Here is a 16,704-nt window from a genome sequence, read left to right on the forward strand (position 1 = left end):
GGGGGGGGGCTCTGTGTCCTGGGTGAGGGCTGGGGCTGTCCTTCCCCAGGACAACTCCTTCTGTGCACCATGGGGATGTGGGTGCATCTGCTGAGCACATGTGCGCAGGCCGAAAAACCCTTTCACTCATTTTTCAACCCAGCTGCAACTTTTGACATCATGTTTACCTTTTTGGAAGACATTTAAATTCCTGTGGAGAAATAAATGACACAACAGAGCTGAACTCCTAATGGATTTTTCTCCCCCTCTAGTAAAGATCCATGCGGGTTGCTTGATGGTGCAGATCGCTGGCTCAGAGATCACAACTGAAAAACTGCTCCCCTGCCCTCTGCATTTTTCATACTGGCTCAACATTGTTAACTACATTAGTACATTGCTTGTTGCACTGCTGAGACTCTGGAAAGAGTACAGAGAAGAGCAACAAAGATGATTAGGGGACTGGAGGTTAAAACATATAAGGAACAGTTGCTGGAATTGGATATGTCTAGTTTAACAAAGAGAAGGACGAGGGGGGACATGATAGCAGTGTTCCAATATCTCAGGGGCTGCCATAAAGAAGAGGGAGTCAAGCTATTCTCCAAAGCGCCTGAAGGCAGGACAAGAAGCAACGGGTGGAAACTAATCAAGGAGAGAAGCAACCTAGAACTAAGGAGAAACTTTCTGACAGTTAGAACAATTAACCAATGGAACAACCTGCCTCCAGAAGTGGTGAATGCTCCAACACTGGAAGTTTTTAAGAAGAGACTGGACAGCCATTTATCTGAAATAGTGTAGGGTTCCTGCCTGGGCAAGGGGTTGGACTCGATGACCTCCAAGGTCCCTTCCAACTTTATTCTTCTTCTTCTTCTTCTTCTTCTTCTTATTATTATTATTATTATTATTATTATTATTATTATTATTATTATTATTATTATTATTATTATTATTATTATTATTATTATTATCTCTCAGGAAGTGGGGTTTAGAGTCTCTGCCACCTCTGGGTGCTGAGCTTTTTTCAGAATCTACCATTTACATGTCCATCTCTTTAGGAGAATTTTCTCCACTGTGGTCAGAGCCACCCATGAATAGCTAAAGCCAGCAACTTCCTTGTCTGCCACCCATGTTGCAAGAATCTGCCCAGACTGCTATTTTCCCCCAGGGAACGACCAGATAAACTTCATGGATCTTGGCAAAGGCCAAGCTTATGCCGATGTGCAAGGATTCCAAGCTACACCCTCGTTTAACCCCTCCTTCCAGTTTGGCTGGCATTTTCTCAGACGGCTCTGCCATTTCCATACTAATGAGTCTGATCTTCCACTCTGGGCCAAATCCTCTGTCCAGCAGCTTCTTAATCACCGAACGCAAAATATTAGAAGAAAAAAATGCCCAGGGGTTTTGCTCTCGTGCCCCATTTAGTTCAACTCTTTTCAAGGTCATTGTGGATCATCTGAAAGATGAATGCAGGAAGTCCTCAACTTACCACCATAATTGACCCCGGAATTATAATAGTAACTTGTGCTACTAAGTTGTTAAGCCGTTCTCAATCTCTTGTATAATTGTGCTTAATTCAGGGGATAGCCATATCATATCAATTCTAGACCGTGATTTGTGCCTGTTTGAGTAAAATGTATATTGTGATATTTTTGGGGTTCTTTTCTCTCCATATATCCTGTATACAGATTTCTTCTGCCATTTTAAAGAAAATCTTAGGTACTTTATTCCGTCCTTTTCCTCCTATTTTGCTACTTCTGTAGTCCAGCTTTCCATCCACTATTGCATTAAAGTCTCCCATTAAACAAATGTTTTGATATTCCACTATTTTTTTTTGCAATTTTTGATAAAATTCTTCTTGTTTGTTATTAGGAGCATATATTGCTACCATCAATATCGGTTTTTGATTTAACATTATTTCCACCATTAATATTCTTCCCTCTTCATCTGCATAGATTTGTTTGGGGTTCATCGTCTCTTTAATATATAAAGCTAATTCCTCTTTTCTTTTGTTGTGAAGTTTCCTGATTTTTCGGTTGTTCCAACAGTTTGTAATGTTGTCTTTTAATATGTGCTTCTTGGAGACAAACTATATCCATTTTTAATTTTCGTAGTCGTGTAAAATTTTTTTTTCATTTTTGCAGGGGGAATTCAATCCATTTATATTCATTGAAAGGGGCTGCCACAAAGAAGAGGGAGTCAAGCTATTCTCCAAAGTGCCTGAAGGCAGGACAAGAAGCAACGGATGGAAACTAATCAAGGAGAGAAGCAGCCTAGAACAGTGGTGATGAACTTATGGCACACGTGCCAGAGGCGGCACTCAGAGCCCTCTCTGTAGGCACGCGCGCCATGCCCCAGAGATGGCAACCGTCCCTCTTCAACCAGCCGCCCGCTAACTTGCCGAGGTCCACGTGGCTGGATGTATCCCAGTACCCATGCACTCGCTGGCCTCTGTGTGCAGGGGCCGATGGTGTCAGGCAGCAGCCACCCCAGCCCCTGCCTCGCCTTGCCCTTCGACAATGGCTCCCCTGCCCTGCCTCGCCTCGCCTTGCCTCACCCCGCAGGACGAGCCTCCTGCCCACTGCCCCACCTGACAGAGACCCCCTGGATTTCCCCCAATCCGCCCAGCCCCCACAGGTGTCCCTCCCCACAAGCAATATTGAGGTGATCACGCCCACCTTGGCCACACCTACTCAGCCTGCCATGAGCACCACAGCCACGCCCACCCAGTGGGCCACGCCCACCCAGCACCCGGCGATAAATAAGTGGGTTTTGGGTTGCAGTTTGGGCACTCGGTCTCTAAAAGGTTCACCATCACTGGCCTAGAACTAAGGAGAAACTTCCTGACAGTTAGAACAATTAACCAGTGCAACAACCTGCCTCCAGAAGCAGTGAATGCTCCAACACTGAAAGTTTTTAAGAAGAGACTGGACAGCCATTTGTCCAAAATGGTATAGGGTTTCCTGCCTGAGCAGGGGGTTGGACTAGATGACCTCCAAGGTCCCTTCCAACTTTTATTATTATTATTATGGATCATTCCACAGTCAGCCAGATGTTCAGACTGGATTTGGAATTTTGTCTACCTATCGAGTCCTTACCCAGGACCTGGGATAGGCAGACGTGGATGTTTGATGGTATTACAGATATCGTCGCAGGATGGAAGCAGTTCCTAGTAAGGCCGCCTTTTGCAATTGACTAACGGCAAATTTGTCAATGCCAATGGTGTTCAAGTGGTGCTCCAGTTGTTTTGGGATTGCACCCAAGGCGCCTATTACTATTGGTACTACCTTTGCTTGCTTTTGCCACAGTCTTTCTATTTCTATTTGTAGGTCTTTGTATTTTGTTATCTTCTCCAGTTCTTTCTCATCTATTCTGCTGTCTCCAGACACTGCCACGTCCACTATCCAGACTTTTTTGTCTTTCTTATTGACAATTGTTAAGTCTGGGGTGTTGTTGTTGTTGTTGTTATTATTATTATTATTATTATTATAGAATCCCATTTTCTGTGTTTTCCTGTATAGGTGAATGCTGTCAATCAGGTACAGGTGACCACGAGATCTGCAAACGGGCAGCATAAGTGCAGGCTGGTGACAAAGCGTACGAAATGGCATCATGTGGTTGCTTGAAGCAGGGGTGGGGGGCAGCCATTGGAAAGTCCAATCAGGGTTGTGACCTCCTGGGGTTAGGTCTGTCGTAATTTTGAACAGTCGCTAAGCAACTGGTCGTAAGCTGAGGACTGCCCGTAAGCTAAATACAGGTAGTCCTTGATTTATAATAATAATGGATCCCATTTGTCAAGTGAGTTTTATCAAGTGAGTTTTGCCCCATCTTACGACCTTTCTCGCCACGGTTGTTAAGCGAATCACTGCAATTTTTAAGTCAGTCCCACGGTTATTAAGTGGATCCGGCCTCCCCATGAACTTTTCTGGCCAGAAGGTCACAAAAGGGGGATCACGTGACTCCGGGACACCGCGACCGTCGTAAATATGAGTCGGTTGCCAAGTGCCTGAATTTTGTTCACATGATCCTGGGGATGCTGCAACGATCGTTAAGCGTGAAAAGTGGCCCTAAGTCCATTTTTTCAGTGCTGTTCGTAATTTTGAACGGTCACTAAAGGGAGGGTTGTAAATCAAGGACTACCTATATGAGATCTCTGATCTGTGGCTTCCTGTTCAAGGTGCTTCTAGTCTACTTTCTAATGTGCATAATGAAGAGACTGAGTGAGGGCGGAGCCACCCAGCAAAAATGCCCACCAAATGCTTCCCTTAATCTAGAACAGGAAAGCCAGAAACTGTGTGTGTGTGTGTGTGTGTCTGCAAGTGAAATTCCACTGCGGGCTAATGGTAGCCTTCCCCATTTGCAGCCCTCGAGGTGTGGGCTGGCGACAGTTCACCCTCTACACCACATCCCCCATCAATCAAAGTGCCCAGATAGACAGACGGTTCCTGGAGGAGGGGTTAATTTATGGATGCCCTTCTATCCCAAGTGCCATCCTTCTCAACCAAGGCAGTACTAGCTCATCCCTCCTCTGCCAAAGATGATCAAGCGTTGGGGAAGGAAACCGACGCCCCCCCCCCTCTCCCAAGGAAAGAAATGGATGGGCATGCAAAGGAAGAAGCCAGCTTGCTCACAGGTTTTTCCTGGCTTTGGTGGTTTTGAAATGTTTTGCATGCTCTTGTTTGCACCGTGCGTCATTTGTACATTGGGTAAAACCAGCATTCTGGTTTTGAGATGGACAGTCCTACAAGTCTAAATAAATAGATGATAGACCAATCGATCAATCAATCAATCAACAAATAAATACATGATGGATAGTAGATGATAAATAGATGATAGATAACAGATATAGATGATGGATAGATATAGATCGGTATATCTATATACCGATAGAAAGATAGATGATAGATAGATAGATAGAAAGATAGATGATAGATAAGGTAGAAAGATAGATGATAGATAGAAAGATAGATGATAGATAATGATAGATAGATGATAGATAGATAGATAGATAGATAGATAGATAGATAGATAGATAGATAGATAGATAGATAGATAGATAGATAGATAGAGAGGGGGGGATGGACAGATATATACAGATATAGATATAATAGATATAGATACATATACATATAGATAGGTATAAATGAGATAGATAGATAGATAGATAGATAGATAGATAGATAGATAGATAGATAGATAGATAGATAGATAGATAGAGATGGATGGATGGACGGACGGACGGACGGGCAGACGGACGGACGGACGGACGGACGGACGGACAAATGGACGGACAGATGGATAAACCTAGCCAACAACCTCAAACTTCCTAAACCTTTACATTTTTCCAAATCCCTCTGCTACTAAGAAGCACAAAACACCCAAAAGCCTCCCCATAGTCACGTGATCAGAATTCGGACGCTTGGCAATTGGTTCAAATTTATGACAATTGCAGCATCCTGGGCTCACGTGATCCCCTTTTGTGACCTTCTGACTAGCAAAGTCCGAATGGGGGAAGCCAGATGCACAACAATTGTATCATTAAACTTAACATCTGCAGCGATTCACTTAACAGCTGTGGCAAGAAATGTTCGTAAAATGGGACAAAACTCATTTTCGTTTAGCAACGGAAATTGGGGGCTTTATTGTGGACGTAGGTCAAGGACCACCTGTGCAGACAGGAAGATGAAAAGGCCCCAGAGAGCCACCATCACAACTGTGAGGACATAAGCGGGACCTCTCGCTGCCTTCTGCACTCTGCTGAGCATCAGTGACCAAAGTGGCGGAAGGCAACTGTAGTTGCACTTTAATTCATCTAATCCTCTTTGGAAACAGGAAAGGCCCCCCGTCAGTAGCAGCAAATGCTACGAAAGAGGTTTGAATTGAGGGAGTCCTCAATTTATAACCACAACTGGAGCCAATGTTTCTATTGCTACGCTAGGCTTTTGTTAAGTGACTTGCGCCTGACTTTAAGCAAAAAGCTAAAGTTGCTAAGTGAATTAGAGGGTCGTTAAGCGAATCCAGCTTCTCCCCTTGACGTTGTTTGTCAGAAGCCAGCTGGGAATGTTGCAAATGGGGATCACCTGGCCCCAGGATGATGCCACTGTCATAAGTACATGCCAGTTGCAAGCATCTGAATGTTGATCACATGACCGTGAGGATACTACGACTGTCGTAAGCGGAAGTCATTTTTTTCAGCGCCGTTATAACGACGAACAATAAGCACTAAACAAATGGCTGTAGGACAAGGACTGCTTCTATCCTAATGATCTTTCTTATAAGATCTTGTAAGATTCTTATAAAGGGGAAAAAATAAGCCCTCTCTTTCTGTCTGCTCCGAGCTGCACGGGATAAATTTTTAAACAGCTCCCGCCTCTCCTTTTTGGCGTTTCCCCTTCTCCGGAGGAGAAAGTTCCAGAGTTATAATTTGTTTGCATATCTTAGTGGAATCTGCATGTAAAACAACAGATCCCCGGAGACTTCTGCCTGGATCCAGGCACACATTTTCATGTAGGCTTCAAAATGTACCGTAAACAAGAATCAGGCTGAAGGGAACTTCACGCTGGAAGCAAACAAACATGGCAATAAAAAAACACCCCCTCCCTCTGTGTCCCAGCAGATGCCATTGCAAACGACAAGGAATAAACCTCAAAGGGCACGGGGGGGGCATGAGAGGGAATAACAGTAATAACAGAGTTGGAAGGGGCCTTGGAGGTCTTCTAGTCCAACCCCCTACTCAAGCAGGAGACCCTGTACCATTTCAGACAAAAGTCTGTCCAGTCTCTTCTTTAAAACCTCCAGTGATGAAGCAGCCACAACTTCTGGAGGAAAGCGGTTAATTATCCTCATTGTCAGGAAATTTCTTCTTAGTTCTAGGTTGGTTCTCTCCTTGATTAGTTCCCATCCGTTGCTTCTTGTCCTGCCTTCTGGTGCTTTGGAAAATTGGTTGATCCCCCACTCTTCTTTGTGGCAGCCCCTCAAATATTGGAACAATGCTATTATGTTATCTTTAGTCCTTCTTTTCAACAACAACAACAACAATAATAATAATAATGTTGGAAGGGACCTTGGAGGTCATCTAGTCCAACTCCCTGCTCAGGCAGGAAACCCTACAGTGGACATAACCAATTTCTGCAGCCATTCATTGTATGTTTTAGCTTCCAGTCCCCTAATAATTTTTGCTGCTCTTTTCTGCACTCAAAGTCTCAACATCTTTTTTTTCTTAATCATGGCACTATGGAAGGGAAGGGCAGGGGAGAACAGGGAGGGGAGGAAAAGGCAAAGGAAGGGAAGGAAGGGGTGGCTCAGCGGCCCCCACCTCTCAGCTTGGCTGCTCTCCCTTTCCTTCTGCTGAAATCCACTTCGTACTTGCTCAGCGGAGAAAGTGAGCGTCTTTACCACCCAGTGTTTTCTGCAGCAGCCTTGCCAATCACAACGGGAATGCCAAAATCAGCTGAGCTGAGTTTTGGAAGAAGGAGCTCACACACAAAAAAAGCACACACCTCAGTTGCACCTGGAGTCCAGCCAAGGGACACAATTAGGTGCAACCGAGGTGCGTGCCTCTTTTAATTTTTATAATGGGGTGAGCTGGGGGGGGGAGCACATCAGGCTGCCCACCCAGGGCCCAAACCACCGGAAGCCAAATGTGTGGGTCATTTTTTAATTCCCCCCCACCATCTCTGGATTGCCTTCCAGCTTGGAGGGCTTGTTTTGTTGTTGATTGGCTTGGCTTTTTCCATGTCACTTTCTGTCAAGCAGCCCACGTTTTCCTTCTCGACTGCCAGCTCTTTAGTGACAGATTGGCAGGCTGCAGGGAGGTGACAGGGAAGGGAGCCACCCGAGAGCCCTTCGCTCTCCCTGGCTGTCGAGGGTGGCCTTCTGCCAGCCTTCCCAGCCCTGGAACCGATGCTGGCTTCCACCTGCTCTGCAGCGGGGAGAAACGGCAGGGGAGGGGGGCAGCATCCGGCCCCTCTGCCAAAGAGTTCGTGGAGGGGGTTTTGGATTCACAGAACAAGTCGGGAAGGAGCAGAAAGGAGAGCAGGAGAGAATGAAAACAACTCGGAGACCAGCTGGGTCCTCTCTGCATCAGGCAGACTCTGGGGTGATAATTCTTCCAAATTGTGCAGCACAAACATCCTGCCTCCAAGTAGAGAGAATAGAATAGAGTAGAGTAGAGTAGAGTAGAGTAGAGTAGAGTAGAGTAGAGTAGAGTAGAAACAGAACAGAACAGAACAGAACAGAAAAGAAAATATGGAATGGAATGGAATGGAAGGGAGTGGAATGGAGTAGAGTAGAGTAGAGTAGAGTAGAGTAGAGTAGGGTAGGGTAGGGTAGGGTAGGGTAGGGTAGAGTAGAGTAGGAATAGAATAGAATAGAATAGAATAGAAAATAAAATATGGAATGAAATGGAATAGAATAGAATAGAATAGAATAGAATAGAATAGAAAAGAAAATGGAATAGAATAGAATAGAATAGAATAGAATAGAATAGAAAATGGAATAGAATAGAGAATAGAATAGAATAGAAAATGGAATAGAATAGAGAATAGAATAGAATAGAAAATGGAATGGAATAGAATAGAATAGAATAGAATAGAATAGAATAGAATAGAAAATGGAATAGAATAGAGAATAGAATAGAATAGAAAATGGAATAGAATAGAGAATAGAATTAGAATAGAATAGAAAATGGAATGGAATAGAAAATGGAATAGAATAGAGAATAGAATAGAATATAATAGAATAGAAAATGGAATAGAATAGAGAATAGAATTAGAATAGAATAGAAAATGGAATAGAATAGAAAATGGAATAGAATAGAATAGAAAATGGAATAGAATAGAGAATAGAATAGAATAGAATAGAAAATGGAATAGAATAGAGAATAGAATAGAATAGAATAGAATAGAAAATGGAATAGAATAGAAAATATGGAATGGAATGGAATGGAATGGAATAGAAGAATGGAATGGAATGGAGAAGAATAGAATAGAACATAGAAGAATGGAATCGAATGGAACAGAACGGATGGAACAGAACAGAACAGAACAGAATAGCTTTATTTGGCCAAGTGCAATTAGACACACAAAGAATTTGTCTCCACTGCAGCAGCTCTCAGTGTACATGTAAAGCAACAGAGTAATCATCATCATCTCATCACAATACCAATAAGAGGGGGGTAGTAAAGAAGAAGGGGAGGATAATGATAATATACAGCCATACTACATCCTTAGACATAAGACAGTACTGTAGGAAATAGGTGTTCAGCAGAGTGATCGCATGAAGGAAAAGTCTGTCTCTGTATCTAGTTGTTTTGGCATGCAATGCCCCATAGCACCGTGCCAGGAGGACAGGAGTGAAACCATTTATGTCCAGAATATGCAGGGTCTGCAGACATCTTCTCAGCTCTCCTTCTGACCCGTGCAATGTACAGTCTGGTTGCAATGGGAAATCTGGAATTTGGCCATCTCAGAACCATCTCATTTCATCTCAGAACCAAATCTGGAGCAAAAAGGAGATCTGGAAGGCTCCGAGGGTCCCTCCCCAGCCTGATTTCCAAGGGGAATTGTCAGCCCCTTTTCTTGCAAGGAAGTTCCCCAGTAACCTCTGTAGGATCAAAGGCTGGGGCTAGTTTGGAGGCAACCCCAGAGCTGAATCTGAGCTGGGAGGGGACCAGCCAAGAGCAGTTGGGCTGCGACCCGGGGGAGCTGTCCTTGGTGCTGGCTTGGCTCCAGGTTGGACTTCATCTGAGGAGGACATTTGGGAAGAAGTAGTGGGCTTTGTTTCGCGAGGGACCAGATAAATATGCCCAATAAAATCACTATACCAATAGAATAAAATCATTAGCAGGAGATGGAGAAGGGGGTAGCTGGACTCATGGAGGGAGGGGGAAAGATGGGGGTTAGCTCTTAATTAACCAGCTCCAGTCCAGTGGACTGGAGGTTACAACATATGAAGAATGGTTTCAGGAATTGGGTATGTCTATTCTAATGAAGAGAAGGATTAGGGGTGACATGATAGCAGTTTTCCAGTATTTGAGGGGACGCCACAAAGAAGAGGGAGTCAAGAGCACTTGAAGGCAGGACAAGAAGCAATGGATGGAAACTAATGAAGGAGAGAAGCAACCTAGAACTAAGAAGAAATTTCCTGACAGTGAGAACAATCAACCAGTAAAATGTCTTGTCTCCAGAAGTTGTTGGTGCTCCATCACTGGAGGTCTTCAAGAAGAGACTGGACAGCCCTTTGTTTGAAATGGTATATATGGTTTCCTGCTTGAGCAAGGAATTGGACTAGAAGACCTCCAAGGTCCCTTCCAACTCTATTATTCTATGTTCTATGTTCCCTTCTTCCAGGCATGCATAAGATGACAGACATCTCCACAGACCATCCTAGAACTGGGACAGTCATCCAACAAACCAAGAACAGTTTATTGTAGAAAAGCAAAGAAGCCATCATGAAAGAATTCTAGGAACTGTTGAGTATGAGAACCAAGCTCTATTTGTAGATATCCAGATTCAAAACTATTGTGCTGCCTCCTCCTGTCACACTCTACAATGGACCGAAGGACCCTCCATTGGGTGGGAAGCTCAGTTGCTTTCCACCTTTGATTTTGGCAAAGGTTAGAACCGGTAACAGGTTGTGTGAAAATTCACTTTTACACTAACTGGCCTTCGAGAAAGACAGCATAACAATTGAATCTTCTTAAATCCATCTTCCTAGCCATCTGGCTGTGCTGACTCTTGAAAGTTGTGGTACATTTCATCCAAGGCTCTGGCATTAATCAGGCGTTGGAAGAGAGTGCATGTGTCTATTAAATGAGCATTCTGCCCACTAAAATCAATTTCTTTGAAAATGCCTCACCTAACTTGTGGCATGCAGACTTAAGTGCATTACCGTCTCCAGGAGGCCAGCCCTGTCCTTAAGAAGCCTCTGGAGTTTGGCATCTTTTCACTCACATCCTCCATGGGGTGAGTGCTGGAACAACCTTGCCCCTATGCAGATCAGACCCTGATGCCCCCTAAGTGAAGGGGGAGAGGGCAGTCTCTTCAAAGACAGGCAAAGGGTTAGAGGCCCAAATATAGGCTGCAAAAATTTTTAATGGGGGTTTTAAAGTAATTTTAAATTAATCAGACCAATTATTAATATTTGTTTTTAATTATGTTTTAATCTGTAGTTTTGGGATTTGCATTTTTATCTGGTTGTTAGCCACCCTGAGTCCGCAAGGAGAAGGGCGGGATATAAATATAAATAATAAATAAATAATAAATAAATAAAATCCAGATGCCCACTAGATGGCAGAAAAGGGATACAGAAAATGAACTCTATGCTGCCATCTAGTGTTCTTCTGGAATAGTCAAGTTGTTATCTGCTATCTTCCATCTGATGCAGCCAACCAACTAAGACAGGGGTAGGCAACCTTGGCTCTTTTATGACTTGTGGACTTCAACTCCCAGAATTCCTGAGTCAGCCATGCTGACTCAGGAATTCTGGGACTTGAAGTCCACAAGTCATAAAAGAGCCAAGGTTGCCTACCCCTGAACTAGGAAAACAAGATGGACAAAAGGAATATTGCTGCTCAGGAATACAAATAAAGAGTAAGGAAACTGCGAAGAAGCCGGATTAATTCTTTGCATCTATTTTCATTGCAGAAAATGTGGTTTTTTGAAACATGTATTTTCCCAAAGGGTGTCGGAGGCAGGGAAGCAAATAACAGTGACAAGAAATGAAGTTCTCTACTTATCTGGCTGACCAAATCAAAAGAAAGACATTGCTGGGTGCAGATAGGATCCCTGGGGAAATAGCAAATTCAGTTCGCCCTATAAAACAATAGAGTCATTCCAGTTTTTAAACAGAGATAGAGGAAATGATGGGATGTTTTAAGGTCTCCTCTGTGTGTTTCGTGACAGACAAAATGGAAAAGCATCCAGAAAGCCAAATCTTGTTTTTCCATAACCAGATCTTGGATTGATGTCTTTTTATGACAGAGAGACATGGCCTTAACCAACAACAACCTAAAACCAGGTGCCCAACAATCTAACCAGCAGATGGTCAAAATTGGGCCATGAAGAGGTCACTATCAGTCCCAAAGGTGATTTTTCAAAAGGCACCTGGACTTTGTTTTTTCTTTGAAGACGTTTTGCTTCATATCCAAGAAGCTGCTTCGGTTCTAATAATAATAGTAAAGTTGGAAGGGACCTTGGAGGTCATCTAGTCCAACCCCCTGCTCAGGCAGAAAACCCTATACCATTTTGGAAAAATGGCTGTCTAGTCTCTTCTTAAAAACCTCCAGTGTTGGAGCATTCACCGCTTCTGGAGGCAGGTTGTTCCACTGGTTAATTGTTCTCACTGTCAGGAAGTTTCTCCTTAGTTCTAGGTTGCTTCTCTCCTTGCTTAGTTTCCATCCATTGCTTCTTGTCCTGCCTTCAGGCGCTTTGGAGAATAGCTTGACTCCCTCTTCTTTGGGGCAGCCCCTGAGATATTGGAACACTGCTATCATGTCCCCCCTCGTCCTTCTCTTCGTTAAACTAGACATACCCAATTCCATCAACCGTTCCTTATATGTTTTAGTCTCCAGTCCCTAATCATCTTTGGTGTTCTTCTCTGTACTCTTTCTAGAGTCTCAGCATCTTTTTTACATCGTGGTGACCAAAACTGGATGCAGTATTCCAAGTGTGGCCTTACCAAGGCATTGTAGAGTGGTATTGAAGCTTCTCGGTCTACTTCAGTGTTCCAGAGTTACACGATCCCTCCTTGTGACTTTCTGACAAGCAAAGTCAATGGGGAAGCCAGGTTCATTTTACAACCATGTTACTAACTTCACAACTGCAGTGATTCCTTTAACAATTGTGCCAAGAAAGGTGGTAAAATGGGGCAAAGCTCACTTAACAACTGTCTTGCTTAGCAACGGAAATTTTGGGCTCACCTGTGATCGTAAATTGAGGACTCCCTGTAATCTCACAATTACTCCCAAGACATCGCAGCGGGCCACCTTGACCCCAACCAGCCTAGACTCTGAAAAACCAGATCCTGGAAGGGTGTGTGGTACCTGGCTTTCTCCAGGTCAACAACATCAACTCTGCAGTTCATCAACAGGACATCATCCAGGGACCCCCCAGTCCTGGCCCAGCCAAGCAGACCAAGATTCACATTCTTGATCTCAGTCCCATCTAGCCCTGAGAAGAGCCTCAAGGCTCTTATCCTGGAGGCTCTTCATCTACCTCATACGGTAGGTCCTCAAACCAATTTAACAATCTCAGCTCAGCAATACAAGAGTCATAGGGCACGCTATCATCTACCACGCATGTGCGTTTATCGAAGCTATAGCTGCCAAAAAAGCCATCACAGTCCCAGGCTGCATTAAGAGAAGGATAGAATGAAGATCATGTGAAGCGTTAGTACAACTTTATAAAGCCTTGGTAAGGCCACACTTGGAATACTGCATCCAGGTTTGGTTGTCACGATGTAAAAAACATGTTGAGACTTTGGAAAGAGTCCAGAGAAGAGCAACAAAGATTATCAGGGGACTGGAAGCTAAAATATATGAAGAACGGTTGCAGGAATTGGGTGTGTCTAGTTTAATGAAGAGAAGGACTAGAGGCCATCTTCTAATATCTAAAGGGCTGCCACAAAGAAGAGGGGGGATCAACTTATTCTCCAAAGCACTGGAAGGCAGGAGAAGAAGCACTGGATGGAAACTAATCAAGGAGAGAAGCAACCTAGAACTAAAATAAGTTTTCTGACAGTGAGAACAATCAACCAGTGGAACAATTTGCCTCCAGAAGTTGTGGGTGCCCCATCACTGGAGGCTTTTAAGAAGAGATTGGACAGCCATTTGTCTGAAATGGTATAGGGCTTCCTGCCTGCACTCCACAAGCAATTTCATCAATAGACACATCGACCTACAACCAGCCTATGAACCCTGTCAGAATTCAAATCTACCGCACAACCAACAGTGAGGGCACCAACCCTCAACCAACCCATGCAACCAAACCCCTTCCCTGCAACCAGCACTTCATCTCTCAATGACTCTCACCTGATGTAACCTCCCCATCATAAGACCCGCCACCTGACATGACCCATACCTGACCCATCACCAGAACCCTCACAAGACCCATCAGAAGACCCACCACTTGACGTGGCCCACACCTGACCCATCATGACCCATCACAAGACCCTCACCTGACATGACCCACACCTGACCCTTACAAGATCCATCACTAGACCATCACAAGACCCTCACCTGACATGACCCACACATGACCCATTACAAGATCCATCACAAGACCCATCACAAGACCCTCACCTGACATAACCCACACCTGACCCACAAGATCCATCCTCCTCCCCTGCAACCAGCACTTCATCTCTCAATGACTTTCACCTGATGCGACCTCCCCATCACAAGACCCTCACCTGACATGACCCACACCTGACCCATTACTAGATCCATCAGAAGACCCATCAGAAGACCCCCACCTGACATGACTCCCACCTGACCCATTACAAGATCCATCACAAGACCCTCACCTGACCCACCACAAGATCCATCCCCCTCTACTGAACCAGCATTTCATCTCTCAATGACTTTCACCTGATGTGACCTCCTCATCACAAGACCCTCACCTGATGTGACCCACACCTGACCCATTACAAGATCCATCACAAGATCTATCACTAGACCCACACCTGATGTGACCCCCCCATCACAAGACCTACTAACCACACAAAGCCTTTATAAGCAGAACACCGACACTCACATCCCCTAAACTCCGTTGAAGATGTTACCTAGCCTGGTAACGAAACGTTCAGAAACCAATCCACAAGCTCGGAGAATCAACTTTCATCTTCATCCTCCATCCGAGCTACAGATATTTGCCGCTATCACAATCTCAGCTCAGTCCAAATGTGCTGATTTTGAGTACATTTATGCACCTAGTTTGTTAGTTGCTTTTCTAAAAAAACAGTATATCTCTTCACTGTAGAGAATGAAGAAGGTGATAATTGTTGTTGAGTCACTAAGTCATCTCTGACTCTTCACACCCACGTGCACCATAGCACGCCAGGCCCATCCATCTTCCACTGTCTCCCAGAGTTTACCCAAATCCTTGTTCATTGTGTCGATCCAACCATCTCATTCTCTGCTGTCTCCTTCTCTTTTTGCCTTCCAACCTTCTCAACATTAGGGTCCTCTCCAGTGAACCCTCTCTTCTCATTAGGTGGCCAAAGTATTTGAGTTTCAGCTTCAGATAATAATGAACAACGAAACAACTGAAGAAGACACAACATCAGCTGAGGGGGGGGGGTTCACAAATCCCAAACAGCCAGGCTGGCACAGAACCCATTTGTGAATGACCTCATGGTACTTACTTCCAACTTTGAGGTTGACCCGATCTTTGAGGTGCCACGAAGACCCCTCATAGCAAGAGTACTGTCCGTTGTGGGAGAGGTCCACATTCCGAAGGACAAGGTGGGAGCCGTTGAGATGGGAAGCATCCAGATCAGTGCTGTTGGCCGTCCAGGTGACAGGCGTCCCCTGGTCTACTGAGCTACATGGTATCGTCACATCGGTCCCCAACTGCGCGTAGTGGACGTGGGATTCTGGAGTAGAAAGATAAGGAAAAATAAGATATTTATCTCCTTGGGGCAGTGGGGAGGAGATGGGCTTATTAGTTCATCAACAGCAGAAAGTCTTGAGTTTCCTACATTCAAAAATTGACATGTAACTGGAGGACATTCTCCAGCCTCTGTTGCTACTCTACAATTTCTTGCAGGATTAAAGGAGCAAATCATGATTTTTTAATATATATATATTTATTTATCATGTTTTATCAACAGGAATAAAATGCAAAACAGAGAAAAACATACATCCAACATTAATGTCTATGGAGATTCCCTGTCATCCAGATCACAGTTATCCAGAGGTGCTTTTTCAGGAGACAACTGGACTGTTTTTGGTTTTTTTTTCTGAAGACGTTTCACTTCTCATCCAAGAAGCTTCTTCAGCTCTGACCGGATGGTGGGGAATGGAAGGAGCTAGTCAGAGCAGAATAATCTTCTTGGATGAGAAGCGAAATGTCTTCAAAGAAAAACAAGAAAGTCCAGTTGCCTTGTGAAAAAGCACCTTTGGGATCCAACAGTAACAACAACAAAAATTGTGTACAAAAAAGAAATACTGCATCCAGTTTTGGTCAATATGATGTAAAAAAGATGTTGAGACTCTAGAAAGGGTACAGAGAAGAGCAACAAAGAGGATTAGAGGTCTGGAGGCTAAAGCATATAAGGAAAGGTTGCTGGAATTGGGTATGTCTAGTTTAATTAAGAGAAGGATAAGGGGGGACATGATAGCAGTCTTCCAACATCTCAGGGGCTGCCCCAAAGAAGAGGGAGTCAAGCTATTTTCCAAAGCGCCTGAAGGCAGGACAAGAAGCAACGGATGGAAGCTAACCAAAGAGAGAAGCAACCTAGAACTAAGGAGAAACTTCCTGACAGTTAGAACAATTAACCAGTGGAACAACCTGCCTCCAGAAGCGGTGAATGCTTCAACACTGGAAGTTTTTAAGAAGAGACTGGACAGCTATTTGTCAGAAATGGTATAGGGTTTCCTGCCTGAGCAGGGGGTTGGACTAGATGACCTCCAAGGTCCCTTCCAACTTTATTATTATTATTATTATTATTATTATTATTATTATTATTATTATTATTATTATTATTATTATTATTATTATTATTATTATT

The 16,704-nt window shown here is 44.0% G+C and overlaps 1 protein-coding gene across 1 annotated transcript in view; it reads right to left on the reverse strand.

The window, feature by feature from the left end:
* Nucleotides 1–15,567, reverse strand: part of CNTFR (ciliary neurotrophic factor receptor) — a gene marked incomplete at its 5' end in the record, with an annotated part of 105,607 nt that extends 90,040 nt beyond the window's left edge. Inside the window, one exon of the mRNA XM_015827259.1 lies at nucleotides 15,337–15,567. Within this exon, the coding sequence (XP_015682745.1) occupies nucleotides 15,337–15,567 (231 nt within the window). The remainder of the gene's footprint in view (nucleotides 1–15,336) is intronic.
* Nucleotides 15,568–16,704: the final 1,137 nt, after the last annotated feature.

The sequence above is a fragment of the Protobothrops mucrosquamatus genome, unplaced genomic scaffold (assembly GCF_001527695.2).
Source record: "Protobothrops mucrosquamatus isolate PMUCROS unplaced genomic scaffold, P.Mucros_1.0 scaffold3581, whole genome shotgun sequence".
Classification (NCBI taxonomy): Eukaryota; Metazoa; Chordata; class Lepidosauria; order Squamata; family Viperidae; genus Protobothrops; species Protobothrops mucrosquamatus.